The following is a 20,614-nucleotide window of genomic DNA, read 5'->3' as shown; positions in this document are numbered from 1 at the left end:
GACATAGAATTAATTCTGTATTGTTTCCCAAACCACATTACTGAATGCCTTACTTAGCCAGGGGAGGCAGAGAACTGAATTCCTAGAGTAACAATTCAACTAGGCGTGTATCAGAATCCCCAGAAGTACTTATTAAAACACGGATGGCTGATTCCCGTCTGTCTGGGGATGGACCCCAAGAATTTACATTTTGAAGAAGTTCCCAAGTGGTACTGATGCTGCTGACCCAGGGACCACATTTTGAAACCACTGTCCTGGAACATCCTTAGGTGTCATGTGTCTCTACTGAAAGCATATGGAAGAGCATTGACTTACTGGGCAAAAATACCATCCTTCATAAACCTGTCTAAAATGTAATAAAATAGCTTGAGTCTTTTCGGTGATAAACCAAATCCAAAATTTTAGATTTCACAGGTATATGAAAGGTAAACACATATTATCTAACTTGGGGATTTTTGTTTTAAAGGAGTGGTCTTCATACGAATACATAGACAGCAAAACTATCAAAGGGTTTGTAGTCTTTAAATCTGGATATTCATGATCCCCCAATTAAAAAAAAAAACAACCTCACTTTAAAATTAGACTCTGTCCCCAGTTGGACTGCTTCCTGCTGTTGGGGGAGGTATCTGATTCTGCAGAATACTACAGAGTCCCATCCCCTTGGAACTTTCACTCCTGACGCTCTTATACATGGGGAACACTCATTGGCATCTGAACATGTGTTCTCAGGAGAAAGCCACATCAGAGCCGGCATGGAGAGACCAGTCCAGACACTGTACTAATTCTCAAGAAGAGAAGAAAGCTTTGTCACTTTTGACAAGACTTTTCTGGCTTTACCCACACCTCTGTAGCAGCTGAAGGCTCTGTTGGGTAGCCCGTGTGGCTATCTAATGAGAAAAACATCATCTTCCTCAAGGTTGCTTTTAGATATTTGGTGCCACTGTGCATTCTGGAAGCCTTCTGCAGAAAGCCATGCATCCATTTTTAATGATAAAATATGTATCCTACATTAATTAGTCAACTTTAAACAAAGTAGCCATGAGAATTTATATTCAACAAATGTGAATATGGGCTTTCTTTAAAAAATTCAATACAAATGACTAAATCAAAAATAATTTTCCGTGTTTTCCTACCATTGAAAATGTTGTTTAGAGAGAGCTTATTTTTTCAAAAAGATGACGGATGTAGTTATCTAGATTCAGGTCCCTTTGCCTTGACATTTGAAGTGAGTAAAAGCAGATATTATAAATGTGTAATTTCTACTTTATACTAAGGAAGTGTGTATGTGTGTATTTGTTTTCCTCTGATACACATTTATATATTTATGTCTGTGTATTGCAGAATCACACTCAGTTTATGTACTTGTCTCTAAATATGAGACTCGCAGAGTAGAAAAGCAGTTCTCAGTCACCATCACTGTGTTCTATCCCTATCCAATGCTCTGGTACTAGTAGGCACTCAATAAACAGTTACTAAACAAAGGGATGGATGAATGATTTTACTCAGTTTTTATAGGTGTTTGCTTCAGCTCTTCTAGACCCTCCAAAGTATTTTCTTTTCCAAAAGAATTATTGATTCATTTTGATATTTATTAAAATGGCTTAGCATAATAGTCAAATATATTTCTTCAATTTCTTAATGAATGTGAAAATCATGCTGGGTTATAGACCAGTGTTAATAGAGTACCTGTCTTCCTACATGAACACATGCTTGTAACAAAGAAAGAAAATACATGGTGAGAGAATAAAAGGAAACAGAAAAAAGAGATGGAACAAGTATCAAGGTCTCATTATAAGTTAACTACTTGTAAGCATATTAAGAATCTTAGGAGTTCTCTGGTGCTCCAGTGGTTAATACTATGCTTCCAATGCAGGGGGCACAGGTTCAATCCCTGGTCAGGGAACTAAGATTCCACATGCCGTGGGGTATGGCTATAAAAAATAAAATAAGAGTAATAAAAATAATTTTGGGAAAAGAAATACTTAAAAAAGAGTATTAAGAATCTTTAAGAAATATTTATGAGGGGAACAGGAGTTATGAATGATTTATTAAAGAGACCAATAAATATCTTTTATTTAGAGATTTAATTTCAAGTGGTTAACACTACTTGCTTTTAGGCAGTAATTTGAAAAGTCAGTCCATGTTGGTATTTATCATTATCTATCAAAAATATTAATACCTAAGATAGACATAGGGTTTTTATGAAAGTATTATTAATTAACAACATTAGTAAGAGTGACCAACGTATTTACAAGAAATTTGAGCTTTTCTGATTTAAAGGGACTTAGAAAGTTACCCTAACAATATTAAAACACATTTGGCTATGAGGAAACATTTTTAATTATTGAAGTTCTTTTTTTTGGACAGAGGAAAGTTTACCAGACCTTAGGGAAGGCTGAGATATTTGCAAGACATCAGGGTAAATTTTAGGACTAAATGCAAAATCTCTGGAGAAGGTATGGGAAGAAATTACTTGAGGTTTCCTGTGAATTTTTGCTATGGCTTGATCATAAATACCATGCAAATATCCTTTGTCAGTGTGTTTTGGCAGTTCTTCCAAGGAGATCGAGGAGTGAAGAGGATTATAGAAAAACAGAAAAGAAAATGAGGTTGATTTTAGACTAGAAAAATGCAGTGAGGAATTTTATAACTTTCTAGCAAATTTTCTACCTCATCTCTGATTCTGCTATACAGTATTACAAAATCTTTGTAAAAAACAAAAATGCAGACTTCCAAATAGAATCAAAACATTTTCCTTCCCAACAATTTTGAGAGTATCCAAAATTTAATTCCATCATTTATTCTAGAATTGTAACAATCAGGGTGTTTTGGAGTCTAGCAGACTGAAACACAACATAGCCTAAGGTAGAAGAGGGAATTTTCTGCTCTCTGGGAGGATACAGGTGCAGATTGACCTCAGGAATAAGTGTGGTTAGAAAACTGCTGTCATGGCTTGTCATCTTGTCTCAGCTTTTCTTTAGGTATCTGCTTCATTTTCTCTCTTCGTAAATTTTCTTATTTTACATGGGATTTATCGGGTCTTTCATTCTACATCGTATAGTTGTAGTCACTTGGAAAATATAAGTCTGCCTTGGTGCTCTCTTTGGAAACAAATCCTAAAATCATGGGAAAGAGATTGACTGAAAGTCAGTGGGATTCTTGACTACCACTGGACCAATCAATGATTTGACCTACAGGATGGAGAGCTAAGATCACTTCACTTTACTTCAGGTGCAGATTGATCCACTGCATCTAGTGGAGCAGGATCATGCAACAACGTGGCAGCTGCCTTGAGTACCATAAATCTTAGCAATAGGGACAGTGGGGAACCACCCCAAGCAAAGGAGAATGTTGTGGTACTGAGCAGAGAAACCATTTACTAGTAACCATATGTTACTAGTATCCATACCAAGATTAGGGAAAATCACATTTCATCCATGATGGTTATACCTAGTTCATAGAAGGCTAGACTCTAACCCACTTAAGTGATTCTAGATATTAAGATATATAACTAATAGCATATCTATACCACATGAAGAAAAATCCTGATAGAGCAGATAGATTTAAATGATTGGCTTTCTTCATGAAACCCTTTTTGAATACTCCCCTGAGCCCTATCAAATTCTTGCAAGAACTTACGATCACGACTACACAGTTTATCACATAATTGTTCTACAATTACTTGAATAGTAGGTCTAGGTTCCTACACCTAACTATAGGTGTCTTATCTTATGCTTCCTTTTTTTTAGAAGACTTCTGCACCAAGATAGTGTTAAGGACATAATTTATTCCAGATTCATCCCATAAATGATTCTTGAGTGCCTACTAATTTCTAGGCAATATATTTGATGCTCAGGCTACAAAGATGATCAAAGATGATCCTTAACAAGAGCACATGATTTGATATCTTTTGTCCCCATCACACTTGACATAGAAATCTAGTATGGCCAGATTTGATTTACTGAATGAATTGCCTCTCCAAATACCAGTAGTGTATCTAGATGCAGTTTAGTTTGCCTATCCAGAAAAATCAGAATTTTCCTCCCTTTTAAGCTGAAAGGCTATTAATGCAAATCCAATTGAATTTGCATTTGATTACATTTCTGATGGAAACATTCATATGCAAATAAAAATTCATGCAAAGATAGCCAGATAATTCAAATACTTGCTGAAATATCAGGATAAAATTAGGATGATATTAAATGTATATCTATCCATGTTTACTGGGTTACACTAAGGATCTTCAACTGGGACAGTGTTCTTGAAAAATTAAAATAAATCATGTCTTAAACATTTGACAATGTTTAACTAGATCTGAATTTGGAAAATCACTACCACCTTACTTTCTACTGCCATGGTGCTAATAAAGAAGTCAATCCCTGATCAGATCAGTTAAGTTGTTAAAAACAGGTTCATTTTGGATCCACCCATTTTGTCCCCTTTATCTTTTCTTTCACTTAAAAGGTGACTTTTGCTAGATCTGAAGTTATTTTGATGATCCAAAACAATGAATAAATAGTTTGTGCAAGCTGGCATTTCCTTCATACCTCCCTAGTGACTTAATGGTGCAAGTTAAATGATACCATCACAGTCACCACCAAGTATCCTTTGGAAAACATCCATGGCAGCTTGAATAGATCAGAGGGAAAGTGATCTTAATCAATGTCCATATTCTACTTAGAAAAGATGTTAAGACTGAAAATTCTAAGAGAAGATTTAAACAAAATTTCAAGATACAAAATCTTAATCTACTATTGCACTTTCCAAACCTCTATTAGAAGGAGGTCCTGGAATTAGACCATTGCTCTTGTTAAAATTAACGGAAGTTAGAGTGGCAAAAGAGAAACATTTGAGATCACAGTATTCAGATTGTTAGCACTTAGTTTAATAGTCTACAAAGTGCAATGCTCCCAGTTTCCTTTTATTTGATCCAATGTATTCATTCATAGTTTCAAATCTTTTTTAGAATGCCTGTGCTTCCTGCGTTGCTGATGTCACTTAACCATCTATCAAATTCGAAAAGCCTAAACCTAAAAGGGGTGGGGATCTTCACCATTCCCTCATTGGCACATCCAAGCTTTCCCCAAATCTAATCCAACCACTTCTTATAATCTCCCTCACCATTTTTGTAACCTTTATCTTTTGCCCAATCAATGGCAAGAGACTCCTAACTGGTTTCCAAGGGTCTACTTTCCTCTTCATGCAGTCCCTATCATACTGTAACCAGGGTTGTCATTTGAAAATGCAGATAACCCATAATTTCACCCCACCATCTTTCCTGCTTGATATCTTTCAGTGGCTTCCTGCTTCTCTTAGAAGAAAATCCAGATCCTCAACAGGACTAGCGCGCACTGCAGGGTTTGGTCCCTACCTTCCTCTTTACCCTTACATCAAGCTCCCTCTTTCTCTCCACACTCTAGCAAAGTCGTTTCAGATTCTGAAATGGTCCATGTTCTTCCCAGTCACCACTGTTCTACCTTAGCTTCTAAAGTTAGTTAACTTCATGCTTCTCAGTTAAGGCTTTCCTGATCTTCCAGACTCCATCAGGTCCCTGTCAAGTCCCCCTGTTACTTCTGTAATACCACCGTGTAACGTTCTTTCATAACACTTATTTGAGTTTGTAATATTATAACTATTTTTGAGACAATATCAGTTGTAATGATCATTTTCATGGCTTCCTGAAGAATGAGGCTGGATCTCTTTTTTTGCTTATCAAAACAAAACATGATGCCTATCACATACCTAGCATTCAGTAAATACTTATTGATTAATGGAAGGTTCCACTTTCTAGTCTTCTCACACACGTTCATAACAGTAAAAGCCAAAAATAAAAATTGACTGGCTTGCTTGAACATCACCCTGCCACAAATTGCCGGGGAGAATTAGGATGACAAATATCAATACTGTAGTATCTTTTATGACAGAGAAAGTGAGATGAAGAATGTAGTGAGATCAAGCTTTACTGTCCTCAAAAACTATGAAAGTTTGGCCTCACCATGGATTGTATGAGCAAAGGATTATTCTTCACTTACTTCCGGTAGACAACAATGTGGCACCCACTTTCCCAACACTGACTTATGCGTAAAAGTTTTTACTTAGGATATTTAAGCCACAACTTATTTCAAAAATATAGCTAGTAGTTTCCAATATACAGTCTTGGGACACAAGTTGCTAACATTGGTTTACACCTGTCATTCATGTCATGGGAACAGAGTCATAAAAGTTAAAAGTCATATCAAAATCATATTGCAAGATAGCCAGTTTCTTAACTCGATCTGTTACTTTTTATTTCTATCAGTGTGAGCTTAATTTTATTTTCAACAACTTTAAAATATTGAGCTAAACATTGAAATTTCAAGAAAGGGTAAACTCCAACATTCCTTGAATTTTTTTTAACAATCTCATTATTATCTTTCTGGGAATATCCATCCTTCTACATCTCTCTTGAACTGTGTAGTCCTGGTGGTCTGTGATGTTCAGAGAGTGGAGGGTTAAAAGCTTACATTTAGCAACAGAATGTATATGTGGTGAGGAACGTTAAGTTTAGTGGACTATAAAAAATTGAATACACCTTTCTTTAAAAAAAGAAAGTTTTATATATATTATTAGAGTAGCTTTGAGCTCATATTATCTCCCATGTTTATGGATCTTAGAATATAGTTCTTTTTTTCATTTTCCCTGAAAAACATTTTAAAATGTCTGTCATTCTTTGCAAAGCACACAGACTCATCTTCCAGGAAGAGGAAAATAAAATATGCCTATTTAACTTAGAGCAAAGTGTTCTCTTTTTTTGACATATATTATGAGAATAACCATTCGATCAATAAGTGGTCATCAGCAACACTTCCTACAAATAAACTAGGTATTTGTAGTCTTTTTGCAAGTCCACGTGTCTTACAGTGATGTAGGCAGACGGAGGCTCCTGGGAAGAAGGTCCTGAAAAGACATTTCTTCTTCTTTTTACCATTTCAGTTAAGAATGCAAATTGCACAGCAGACTTTGAGGAATACTTTGCCAAAAGAAAACTGGAGGAACGCGATGGTCATGCAGTCAGCATCGAAGAGTACCTTCATCGCAGCGACACAGCCATCATTTACCCAGAAGCCCCCGAGGAGCTGTCTCGCCTTGGCACGCCAGAGGCCAATGGGCAGGAAGAAAATGGTGAGGCTGTAATTCATTTTTAGCCACGACGCTGACCTCTGCAGCTGTTAGAATTACAAATGCACTACATGCCTGGGTGTTTACCTTAAAATTTGAAGAACAGCTGCAGAGGCATGGAATTTCATGAGCAAAGATTAGAACTGTAATTTTAGGGTATTGTGAAATTTTTTTGTCAGCAAATTTGTGTCATCTGTACATCCAATAAAGAACAAGAACAATTAGAGCCTATTTCTAAGAGATAAAAATATCTACATGGATTCCTATCTTTCCGAAATATTTCACTTTGGAGGGGAAAAAAAAGTTTAGAGATTCTGACCCTCACCTTTTGTTCTTCTTTACTGGTATCCAAAAAGCTCCTTCACCCCGTGAATCCCTGGGTCATCTGTGACTAAAGGTTTCCTACGAACTGTCAGTCACCTAAAGAGAATTTCCTCATTTATCAGCTGTTTAAATTTCCCCCCCAAATGCTCCAGTAATTAATTAATTTTCCAGCGCAGTGTGAGCTGATGCCGACAAGTCTGTCCTGGGTGTGCAAGGGGACTGGCGTGCACGGAGGCCGCGTGCGCCGATGGCACCCTCGTGGAGCAGATTGCAGTGATTCCTGTCATACCATCCCGGGCAGTCAGCCCATTAGCTGCCATTGATTTACTGACCTTTTGGCCCGCTTCTCTCCCTCTCGTCTCTCGGCTACAGACCTGCCACCTGGAACTCCAGATGCTTTTGCCCAACTGCTGACCTGCCCCTACTGCGACCGGGGCTACAAGCGCTTGACATCACTGAAGGAGCACATCAAGTACCGCCACGAGAAGAATGAAGAGAACTTTTCCTGCCCTCTGTGTAGCTACACGTTTGCCTACCGCACCCAGCTCGAGCGGCATATGGTGACGCACAAGCCAGGGACAGATCAGGTGGGGGGTTGGTTTTAAGTGATTTCTTTCTATAATAACCCCTTAGAGAAACGATATTGCTTTGATTGGCAATCATTATTAATTTTTCATGGCATTTTGAAGATGCAGATCTTTTAATGGTAATAGCTTTAATTGAGGTCTAAATGATTTTTTGATGGTCTCTTCTAATATGATTTAATAGTCTTACGTTCACGATCGAATGAGTGTGTTAATTTCTAATTTAGAAATTTTATTTGCACTTTAACTTGACTTTAGTTTCATTTTTATGTTCCACAAAAAGTGAATGAAATTGTAGCATTTTAATTATACATTATTAAACATCTCAGCAATTTTAATTCCATTTTTCACCTAGTTTTACTTAGTTTTTTTTTTCCATGTAAACTCTAAGTCATAGTAAAAGAAGTATGTATTCTTTCCATTGGTCACATAGCATCTTCAATTACTTAGGCTATTTTTACAAGCTGCTACTAGTTTATGAAATCTAATTAAGTGTTTTAAGGAAAATCAAAAAGCACATAATACATATGCATGCTTATATAAAATAAACTGTATTAATACTCAAACGTGTATATGCAATAAAAATGATCCTTTCTTGATATTCATATTTGTTGCTAAATATTAAAATTACTCTGCCTTTTGGATTACTTGTGTTCAAAATAAAGACTCTATCTTCAACAGTATAGCTTCATAAATCCTTAAAATGATTGAATAGGTTTGATTCACAGTGTCCCTTAAATGTTTTAGCAAAAGTGCTTTTTCTGTCCTCCTGGGAGAGTTCATTGCAGATTGATATTATGAGGTGTTCGGATGGTAACACAACTGATGTGCCTTAAGTCTCAATATCTGGCCCTACAGTTCTGGAATCACCCTATATAAACCTTGACACCATATCTGTTTTGAAAATTATTAAACAAGATTTTCTCTAAAATTCTTATGGGCTTTAATTTCTTTGAATAAGGGAAATGAGAATAAGCAAACACAATCAAGCAATGGCAATGATACTGGATTATGGAATTTCATTATTTTAAGAAAATAGCTCATGTAAATCATTTCATTTATATCTCATTGAACTTGCCACCTGCATGTTTTTCCAAGTTCAGTTGTAAAAACCCCACTTGCCTAGTTACACTTATATAACAGTTTCTCTCCCCTTGCTTATATGCACAAAAACTCCAGGAAAAAAAAAAAAAAAGTGCCTAGATATTTATCTAGCATAACTGCTTTAAATTTCACATGCAGAAGTGTGATTGTGCTGGCGCATTATGAATGGTAGCTTTGGTGTTGAAAAGTCCCCTCATTTGCTCATGGCATTTACAATTAGTAAATTAAAATGATTGTATCATATTAACAGTGGCACAACTAAAGTTTATAGTAGTCCTCTGAGGGCTGTGGGGGGAGGCAAAGCAGCTGTTGCTGTTTGTTTATGCAACTCAGCAACATATGAGCGCGGGTCCCTCAATGGCGCTCGGCGGGCTGGGCTCTGCTTGATCTTTGAAGGTTGCTGCTGTTTGAACAAACCTCCCCGTGTCCCATGTAACACCATCTGTCTCACTAGGAATGTGGGAAGATTCAGCACACCCTAGCAGTTGTCATACCGTTTCTGTACTGTCTTTTTTGCAAAAGGCCTTTGTGTCATTGCTGCTTGAAAAAGGCTGGCCTCCTACCTTGAACATCCAGAGTGGATGACTGTATTTCTTTCTTTTTTTTTTTTTCAGAATTCTAAGTCACAGTGCTTTTTTTCCCTTGTTCAAAAAGGTCAGCTGTGTTTGATTATATCTTTGCTGCTTTTAACTTGTCTTTTCAGCAAACTTTTTTTTCTTTTTCGTCCCTACTCCCCAGCACACTGCTAAAAAGGAAAATGACAGGTCGTTGAAGTCTTTCCTACTGGCCTGTGATAAAACTGCTCAAGCAGTTCTAGCCCAAGATGTTGTCTCTTACATTTGATAATGAATCAAATCTTACATGCAACACCTCAGGAAAAACAGGGTTTATAGTTGCTACTAGCACTGTGAATGGGGTATTTAAACATGCTTATCATGTAATGAAATATTTATAATCAAGAATTTTTTAATTTATGTGAGGTTTTTTTCTTTCTTCTTTAAAATTAGTATTGCTTCAGTATACCTCAATACAGAAAAGAAAAATGAGTTATTTGTGTGGGGAGTTCTTCGGGGAGACTAGGATTTTGAGTATAATATTTATTTTTTTCCTTGACAAAATCGTTGCGTTCCAACAGGGAATCTTCAGATTTTAGAATCTGCAGTAAACACAGAGAGCCACAAACATCTTTGCAATTATGCTTTCTCATCTCCAACGGCTCAAAGAAACATTTTGGAAAAGAGACTACAGAGATAATTCTAAAGCAAGTGTTGGATGCGCATGTGAAAGCACTTTTTTTTTTATTTGTTCCAATTTTATTGCCAACATTATCACTTTTATTGCAACTCTGAAAGACTGGGCAAATAAATAAACATGCACTCAAACCTTTTGGCCTGTCTGAAAATAGAGGCCTTTTAAAAATATTTGTAACAAGTTTCCTTTGTTCCTCCTGCACAAAACTGATGTCAGTCTTTCTCCTTTTATAGCACCAAATGCTGACCCAAGGAGCAGGTAATCGCAAGTTCAAATGCACGGAGTGTGGCAAGGCCTTCAAATATAAACACCATCTGAAGGAACACCTGCGAATCCACAGTGGTGAGTAGTAGAGGAGCTGGTGCTTGTTTTTGCGTTTTGTTTCATTAGGAGCCTTTCTAAAGATTGTATAAAATGTACACAATCCTGTTTGTAGTTTTTTAGAACTACACATTTATGTCGTAAGCTTTGTGTGCCCACTTTGTGAGCCTTACAGTACCACCAATAGCACTGCTAATAAGTGGAGGAGTGCTTATACTTCTTGAAAATTGCACATGTTTTGCCTTCTTGTGAAATCTAGAAGGTCCTTTTTGTCCTTTAAAATGTTTTTGACCTGAAGAAACTCAGCTGGCAAATTCTGAAGGATATTCATTTTTTGATACCCAAACTTGAAAGAAGAATGTGGAAGAATTTTGGATAAGAGCTTTTGTATGATAAGTGTTCCTTGATTCCTGAAAGCTGTATTTTCAGAACAACATCTTACCACTGAGATTTCTTCTTTATAACTATTTTGATAGCTCTGCCAAGCATTTTATTACCAAATTGGATGCTATTCAAAGGACTAGTTGGATTGGTAGAATCAATGGAATCTTCACAGAGTTGATTAAAGCCATGGCTACACTTCCCTTTAAATACTGTGACATCTTTATTGTGCTATTGACCACACATTAATCTAACACTCTGTTTAAATAGGAGGCTGCCGATGGCAAGACAAGATTTTGGATCTTGGCTGAAAAAGGCACAGATAGCCCTCACCTTCCATTGCTAACATCTTGAATTATGTCCTCCCAGGGTAGATAAAGCCCAGAAACAGTTATAGCCACATAATTCTAATCTAAGCACCTAGAATGTAGAGGTGCCCCATTGTGTTCCTTTCCTTTGATTGCACAGATTCTTGCCTGGGTAGACGATTGCAATTGGTGCCCCATCAAAAAGAAAAAAAAAAAAAGTAACATTCATTTTAATTGTCATTTTAGGTGAAAAGCCGTACGAGTGCCCCAACTGCAAGAAACGTTTCTCCCATTCTGGTTCCTACAGCTCACACATCAGCAGCAAGAAATGTATTGGCTTAATCTCTGTAAATGGCCGAATGAGAAACAATATCAAGACAGGTTCTTCCCCTAATTCTGTTTCTTCTTCTCCTACTAATTCGGCCATTACCCAGTTAAGAAACAAATTGGAGAATGGAAAACCACTTAGTATGTCTGAACAGACAGGCTTACTTAAAATTAAAACAGAACCACTAGACTTCAATGACTATAAAGTTCTTATGGCCACACACGGGTTTAGTGGCACTAGTCCTTTTATGAATGGTGCACTTGGAGCCACCAGCCCTTTAGGAGTTCATCCGTCTGCTCAGAGTCCAATGCAGCACTTAGGTGTAGGGATGGAAGCCCCTTTACTTGGATTTCCCACAATGAATAGTAACTTAAGCGAGGTACAAAAGGTTCTACAGATTGTGGACAACACAGTTTCCAGACAAAAAATGGACTGCAAGGCTGAAGAAATCTCCAAGTTGAAAGGTTATCACATGAAGGATCCATGCTCTCAACCTGAGGAACAAGGAGTTACTTCTCCTAATATTCCACCCGTAGGTCTTCCAGTAGTAAGTCATAATGGTGCCACTAAAAGTATTATTGACTACACGTTAGAAAAAGTCAATGAAGCCAAAGCTTGCCTCCAGAGCTTGACTACTGACTCAAGGAGACAGATCAGTAATATAAAGAAAGAGAAGCTGCGTACTTTAATAGATTTGGTCACCGATGACAAAATGATTGAGAACCACAACATATCCACTCCATTCTCCTGCCAGTTCTGTAAAGAAAGTTTTCCTGGCCCCATTCCTTTGCATCAGCATGAACGTTACCTTTGTAAGATGAATGAAGAGATCAAGGCAGTCCTGCAACCCCATGAAAACATAGTCCCCAACAAAGCCGGAGTATTTGTTGATAATAAAGCCCTCCTCTTGTCATCTGTACTTTCTGAGAAAGGAATGACAAGCCCCATCAACCCATACAAGGACCACATGTCTGTACTTAAAGCATATTATGCTATGAACATGGAGCCCAACTCTGATGAACTGCTGAAAATTTCCATTGCTGTGGGCCTTCCTCAGGAATTTGTGAAGGAATGGTTTGAGCAACGAAAAGTCTACCAGTACTCAAATTCCAGGTCACCATCACTGGAAAGGAACTCCAAGCCGTTAGCTCCCAACAGTAACCCTCCCACAAAAGACTCTTTATTACCCAGGTCTCCCGTAAAACCCATGGACTCCATAACGTCACCATCTATAGCAGAACTCCACAACAGTGTTACGAATTGTGACCCTCCTCTCAGGCTAACAAAACCTTCCCATTTTACCAATATTAAACCAGTTGAAAAATTGGACCACTCAAGGAGTAATACTCCTTCTCCCTTAAATCTTTCCTCCACGTCTTCTAAAAACTCCCACAGTAGTTCTTACACTCCAAACAGCTTCTCATCTGAGGAGCTCCAGGCTGAGCCTTTGGACCTGTCGTTACCAAAACAAATGAAAGAACCCAAAAGTATTATAGCCACAAAGAACAAAACTAAAGTTGGCAGCATAAATTTAGACCACAACAGTGTTTCTTCGTCATCTGAAAACTCAGATGAGCCTCTGAACTTGACTTTTATCAAGAAGGAGTTTTCAAATTCAAATAATCTGGACAGCAAAAGTGCTAACCCAGTGTTCGGCATGAACCCCTTTAGTGCCAAACCTCTCTACACAGCTCTTCCTCCACAAAGCGCGTTCCCCCCTGCCGCTTTCATGCCACCGGTCCAGACTAGCATCCCTGGACTGCGACCATACCCAGGACTGGATCAGATGAGCTTCCTACCACACATGGCCTATACTTACCCAACTGGAGCAGCTACTTTTGCTGACATGCAGCAAAGGAGAAAGTACCAGCGGAAACCAGGATTTCAGGTAATGAGACTTTTTTTTTTTTAATCAGAAGAGAGGAGGTGAAAATTATATCGCTTACGTGTATGTAGGAAAAAATCTTAGTGGAAAAAAATCTATTGCTGTGTTCTCAGCAGAAATAGAAGAGTGGGTTTGAACTTGAAGCTAAAACTGAGTGGGCTAGACAAATAAATGGAGAAACAGTGGGACCCTTTCTATCAAGCAATTGTGCCTTAAGAAAAGATAAAGAACTTAATATTTATCATTAAGGTTTATTTAGATTGATCCATCTGCTTTCAGAATTATATGCTGATATGAGTATTTGGGGGTTTCCCCGATAGCTCAGCTGGTAAAGAATCTGCCTGCAGTGCAGGAGACCTCAGTTCAATCAGGGTTGGGAAGATCCCCTGGAGAAGGGAAAGGCTACCCACTCCAGTATTCTGGCCTGGAGAATTCCATGGACTGTACAGATCATGGGGTCGCAAAGAGTCAGACATGATTGAGTGACTTTCACTTCACTTCATGACTATTTTATAGGACTTACATAGAGGCTAAACGTTAACATTTATGACAGTCACATACTTTTAGAGATGCTCACAATTTGCAATAACATGTAAATTTGATGTGCACTTGGTTTCATAGAGAATAGTTTATTTGGAAGAGTATTTTTAAAAATATTTTGTGCATTCCACATGACTTCCTTTGTAGTTTTCAAGCTAGTGAATAATTTATGGTTTTTCAAATATAAAAGCAGGTATGTCTTAACATCGTGGAGTAAAATCCCTGTTTACAAAATAGGAGCCTAAGTAGCAGTGCACCTCTGTCACAGCTGTTCCAGTATTCCAATTTACAGTACATCTGCCCTCTTTGTAAATGTTTTTAAGCCTATTTAATCTTCTCTAATATTAATTAGTGCAAACGTAGTCTAAGAAAAGTGAACTGTGGGCTAGCAAATGGAAATGTATGTTATCATGCAAGTTTGCACTCCTTTGGATCAAGACAAAATAAATATCAAGAAATTTAATAATTTACTGATCCACATTCATTATTGCTCAATGCTGAAGGCTGTTTTAACATAGATAGAACATTGATAAAAAGTGTTATTAATATTCCCTATTTCAAATTAGAAAATTAAATATAAAAATATAGCTCCAGGCCTTTAGTTGGTAGACATACATTTAAATAGATTGCATAATAATAACATTTTGTACCTAAATATAAAATTCAATTAAAATGGGGTTTCTGCAGCTACAGATCATTTCTAAAGTTAAGCACACTGGAAAATATACAAATTCTGATGTTTAGTTCTCACTCACAGATATTTCCGAATAGAAAGAAAATTAAGGAACATGGGGAAGTTTATGTTTTTCTCACCTTCAGAGTTGAACATTTTCTATCCTTGAAAAACAACAAGCTCTACCACCTAGGGCAGAGAAGGTTTATATTTTTGTTGAAATGTGAACCCTCATATATTGTTTATGGAAAGTAAAAGTTTCTAAGAACTAGATGGATTCATAGAGAGCACTTCCGAGATTCTCCAAATGTCAGCCAATGCAAAGTTGTTTGTTATAAACACAAAGAGAAGCGACTGTGTTGAACTATGTGATTATATCACAGGGAGAATTGCTTGATGGAGCACAAGACTACATGTCAGGCCTAGATGACATGACAGACTCCGACTCCTGTCTGTCTCGAAAGAAGATCAAGAAGACAGAGAGCGGCATGTATGCATGTGACTTATGTGACAAGACATTCCAGAAAAGCAGTTCCCTTCTGCGGCATAAATACGAGCACACAGGTATGAGTGACTTTGACTAGCTAGTTAGAGCTTCCCGGCCTGCTGTACATTTCATAATATTTAATGAGTACGCTTGTGCAACATAAGATGTAGCATATGCTGATACCTTCAACAAGGAAGAAATAATGCTTTTGCCTAGCTCAGTAGGACTTTTTTGTTGCCTGTTTATTGGATCATTCACGTGTTTATGAGCCTGCTTGTCTTATATTTTTCGAGTTAGTCTGTACACCAAATCCACAAATCCTGTCAAAGGTGTATTTAAATGGCCAGGGCAACGAAATGACATGACACAAGCCAGCTACAGAAAATATCTTCAAATTCTTAAGCTGTGATGAACCTATATGTGAAAAACTTGAACAATAAAAAATTCACTTAATGCTGTATTTGTTTCATCATCAAAACATCAAGTAAGCCATGATGGGGGGAGGGGCTGGTATTCAGTTTGGTTTTTACAAATTGGCCATATTTTGAATAAACTAAAAATGTTAGTACTGTGAAAGAAAAGACATAAGTGAATAATAGGCCAAATGAGCTACTGAAATTACTGATATTTGGAAGACTAAAATACAACTTTCTAAATGTAGATTATTTCTTTCCAATTCATGCATTCCTCTTTAGGAAGAATTAAACAGGGTTAACAAGATAGCCTGATTTTTCCCTACAAGTAGAGAGAGAATGGCTTAATTTTTCAAAAAAAAGCCAAGGGCTATAAGAAGAAGCAGTATTAGTTCCCAAAATGCAAGATCTGATCTGCTACGTGCCAGAGCCACACCTGTGTTCCCTCCTTCCCCCTTCCACCCTTAACCAGAAAATAGCTTTGCTTCATCCCTGTTCTTAATCCATCTCCAGCTTTTCTCCACCAGAAATGTGACATGCTGCACTGGGCCTAGGTGGGAAAAGAAAGAACGTAGGATTGCAACCAAAATACTGATGGCTGGAAATTATAGGAAGGTTCTCATTTTAAACCAAGATGTCTAGTATCAAACATTTTAAAAATATAGAGGAAAAAAATTAACCTAACATAAATGTTTTTTTGGGGAAAGTGATAAAGATGCAAAAAAGGAAAACAAAGAAAAGGGAATGTGAATACTCCTGTCACATTTTGACCATCTAAATCCATAGTACCCTTTTTAGTGATTGAAAACCATCCTTGGGAAGCATTTGTACTGTACCTTCCCTTATCCCTCACGGGGCATGTGACAGAGACAGTACAAGTGACCACGGTGACCTGAGGGTGTGGAAAAGTTGGGTGAGTTTTGCAACATTAAGCATTGAGGGTATTTGTGAAAAGAACAAGGTTGATAAATAACAGCGCTCTTATTTCAACCAGCCCAGTTTTCTTTTTCTTCAATCGTCTGATACTAATTGGTATTATTTTGAAAGTTCTACTAGTGATACCTTAAAAGCAACCTAATTTGAATAGCAAATCCCAGTAGTTTTTATACTTGTGTGACATAATTCAATGTTTGAAATGTCACAGTTTTCTTACATTTGTCTTTTATGATATATATCAATAGATATTTTCTTTAGTACCAAGTCCTATTTATGTATTATAGATTAAATATATTTTCATACCCAAATTTACTTTAATGTCTTAATCAACCTCAAATATATTTTATATCTCATTATTCAGCTACAGTAAGCCAGTAAGCACATCATTGAAGGCATCTTTCCCTCTCTGATTGGTTTTATTATATGAACATATGCAAACTCTATCATTTACTACATGGTGAGTGCAAAACTTTTATTTTAGTGAGGGCTATTATATATATTGACATCCAGCCAATACCTTTATTTCTTACAAATTAGTCCATAAACTCCAAGGTGTTATAGATAGCTAAGAGACACCGAAGTTGACAAACACAAATATGCATAATCAATTTGAAAAATATACTATACTAAAAAAATGTTCTGGTCCTTTAAGATGTGAGAAAATCAGCTGCCTAGAAACATTGCCTAGCAACAAGATGCTAACCATCCAATGATTTCTCTAAACTTGTGATTAATTATCCTCCTGTTGGCTTCCCAGCTTGTCAAGTTTCCACTGTGTTAACTTTTTTGGTCTCTTGACCAAACATCTCGTGACATTTTCTACTGTCAGTGTATTAGGTTCTATCAAAGTGAAGCTCTTCATGAATTTTCTGTCGCTATGATATATGTGGAAATCTAGTTCACTTTCCTTCCTAACTGGGCCCCAAAGGCCTTTTATTTGTTTATATTAAGCACTAGTTATACTTTGAGAATGTGTTAAAAAGAAAATTATAAGTGAGAACCATCTTTGGGTTGATTGAGTCCAAGGTTGGGAAATGAAATTGAATGGTCATTTGATTATGTGTTGATTATGAATGTGTCATTGATAAAGTGTATTTGTTACATCTGTCTACAATTTAACATATAAAATAGTTCAAATTAAGAAGGAAATTATGAGCTACTTATTTCAAGATCCTGTGCTTTTTTACCTCGGTCTGTTTATTTCCTAAGCAGACACCAAAAATAATAATGCTTAATTCTCCTTACCCATGGCTCATTGCTTGCTTGCTTTTCCTGGGAATTGGGACTGGGACAGAGGAAGAAAACCCTACATAAATGTTGATTTCAATAGAATTAATTGTCACAAACAAGGATTGAGAAATAAAAAATCTGAAACTCTTGTTAAGCACTGTAAAGAATTCACTTATTTAAAAAAAAAAAAGACTTCACTTAAATTCCACTAAAATTTAAATCTGACATCTATTGAGTACTTTCTCTATTGAGAAAGGTAGGTGCTCTTCAACCCACTTTATTTAGAAAAGTAATAAAAAAATGTTTCTACTTTTGAGTGAAGTTAAAATTTCAAATTACCCAGTCAATTTTGTTTCTCAGTTACATGATAATCTTCTTCGTACCACAAACCTTTCATTTACTAATTTCAGTTATTCTGTCAGGTGAATCATGAACCTTGATATTAGAAAGAAAGAAAACTTACCCTATAGAAGTTTTTACTTACTCAATATCAGTTTGGATATTTTTTTCTGAATTTTGTTCATGTGGAAACTTAATTCCAGGACATCTTGATTTGAATCAGGTAAACCAGTCAAGCAATTTAAAAAGAGATAAATGGCCAAGTCAGTTCCTATTTAAACTGAATGTATTAAATGCTTACCAGTAAAATTTCTGGAGATTAGTAGAATATTTAGTGCAAAATTAGTAGAATATTTAGTGCAATTCTAAAACTCCTGCTCTCAATTCTGTCTTTGGCATGACATAATAGCTGAACATTTTATTCTTTTAGGTTGTTGGTTCATAGTGTAGAATTAATGTATTTTAATATAACCATATTATTTATGATCAAATGGACTCCCTTAAAATCAACTGCCTGTAACTATCAAATATCTATGGGCTACGCCGGTGCCTCCGTGGTAAAGAATTCGCCTGCAATGCAGGAGACACAGGAGATGTGGGTTCAATCCCTGGGTCAGGAAGATCCCCTGGAGGAGGGAATGGCAACCCACTCCAGTATACTTGCCTGGAAAATCCCATGTACAGAGAAGCCTGGCAGACTACCATCCACAGGGTCGCAAAGAGTCAGACACAACTGAAGTGACTAAGAATGAGCGCACATCAAATATCTATATCTTAAAGACTTCAGTTCAGTGGGCATCCCCAAAGCATATCTAACAGGCCTTGAACTTGTCCTTTGAGAATGCTCGTTCAGGACATTGCTCTGTGGTTTGTTCCCTTGGAAAAGAGAGAGCCATATCAACTGTGATGTTTGTTCACAATTATTCACAGAGCTGATCCATGTAGTGAACTAACCAATCAACATTTCTGTGCCCTTGAACTTCTGAGACATTGAGAGGTTGCAGGACAGTTCTGCCCATGTGCACTGTAGCAACTAAAGAACCAAGAAAGATTTTAGTTTTTATCTGCAATTTCTCTTCTCTCCATTCAGATTCATTTCTTCCATGTACTTTGCTCCTGATACATGCATCTTGCTTACAACTTGGGAAATTACTGAACGTGTACTAATAAATACAAATAAAAATATCGAACATTCATTGAGTGCTTACTATGTGCAGTCCTTGAAGTAAACACTTTACCTGCATTGTCTCCTTCACTCTTTGTGCCCAGTCTACAAGTTAGGTCCCCAAATGATTTTCCTGTTACCAACAAGGACCCTAATCCTCCGAAGGAGAGGTTAACATGCCTGAGGCTACACAGCAGGTCTTAAAAGATGGATTTGAACCCGGGCAGTCAAACTCTAGACTCCCTCCCTATCTAACTCTGCACCACCCTGGCTGGGTGAATGAATTACCACTGTCAGAATCGTCTTATCCTACCTCCTAATAGCATTTTTTTGAAGGTCCAAGTAAAATACACACGAGAGATCAAATTCATATATAGCAACTTGAGGTTTTCTGGAAGGCAAAACCTCTGTCTTTTTCCCGAATGTACTTCTGCTTCCTGTTAAATTACCTTCCCACCCGGTGGTCTTGTCAAATGAAAAAGCACGCTCTCTTTCCAAACTCTTGGCACTCCATTGACATTCTCTTCTCTGTTATCTCGTTTACCTCATTCAATACATCTTTTCCAAAAGTTAAGTTCTTGTGTGGTTTGAATTACACTTTTTTTTCTTCAGACTATTAGCTGCCTTGAAACAGATTACTAGAATCTTCTTTATTTCCAATACTTTTTAATTTTTCCTCTTACAGGTAAATAACTTCTTCCTACTCTAATATTGTGGTTTACCACATCTTATCACTTAATTTATCCTGGATGTTACAATAAGATAAAGATCATTAATGAACTAACATAGAGCAGCCAACAGCATTTGCTAAATAGTAGCATGCCCCAGAGGCATTCAATAAATTTATTAAAGATATTTGATTACTAATTGAGATTATATATCACCATATACCTGAATACGTGAAGTGTGTAAAATGGATTCCTAATCTGAATGTCACTTAGCAAATGAAAATGGTATTGAATCTACTCATGCTGGTTTTTGATTTGCTGAAATGCAAATTTGTATTAGGAAATATAAGCACATAACTTCATGTATGTTATGATGATACATACTGCTCTTCGTGACACATTTCTGACTTTAATTCTGGAGCATCAGTCTGATAAATTTTTTTTGTCAGTTCTATTTTGGAAATAAACTTTTAAGTATGGCAGCTATGGAAGGTGTTGAAGGCATTCCAGTGCTATTTG

At 36.9% G+C, this 20,614-nt stretch overlaps 1 protein-coding gene across 5 annotated transcripts in view; it reads left to right on the top strand.

Moving 5' to 3' along the window:
• ZEB2 (zinc finger E-box binding homeobox 2) overlaps positions 1 to 20,614 on the top strand; it is a 135,339-nt gene that overhangs the window by 108,356 nt on the left and 6,369 nt on the right. For all 5 annotated transcript variants that reach the window (XM_043487657.1, XM_043487659.1, XM_043487658.1 and 2 more), the window contains exons 5-9: positions 6,973 to 7,161; positions 7,855 to 8,069; positions 10,655 to 10,763; positions 11,678 to 13,647; positions 15,241 to 15,421. In XM_043487657.1, coding sequence (XP_043343592.1) covers positions 6,973 to 7,161; positions 7,855 to 8,069; positions 10,655 to 10,763; positions 11,678 to 13,647; positions 15,241 to 15,421 — 2,664 coding nt within the window. The remainder of the gene's footprint in view (positions 1 to 6,972; positions 7,162 to 7,854; positions 8,070 to 10,654; positions 10,764 to 11,677; positions 13,648 to 15,240; positions 15,422 to 20,614) is intronic.

This window comes from Cervus canadensis, chromosome 15, assembly GCF_019320065.1.
Source record: "Cervus canadensis isolate Bull #8, Minnesota chromosome 15, ASM1932006v1, whole genome shotgun sequence".
Lineage (NCBI taxonomy): Eukaryota > Metazoa > Chordata > Mammalia > Artiodactyla > Cervidae > Cervus > Cervus canadensis.
The sequence above is the reverse complement of the archived record's forward strand: the minus strand, read 5'-3'. Positions and strand labels throughout refer to the sequence as shown.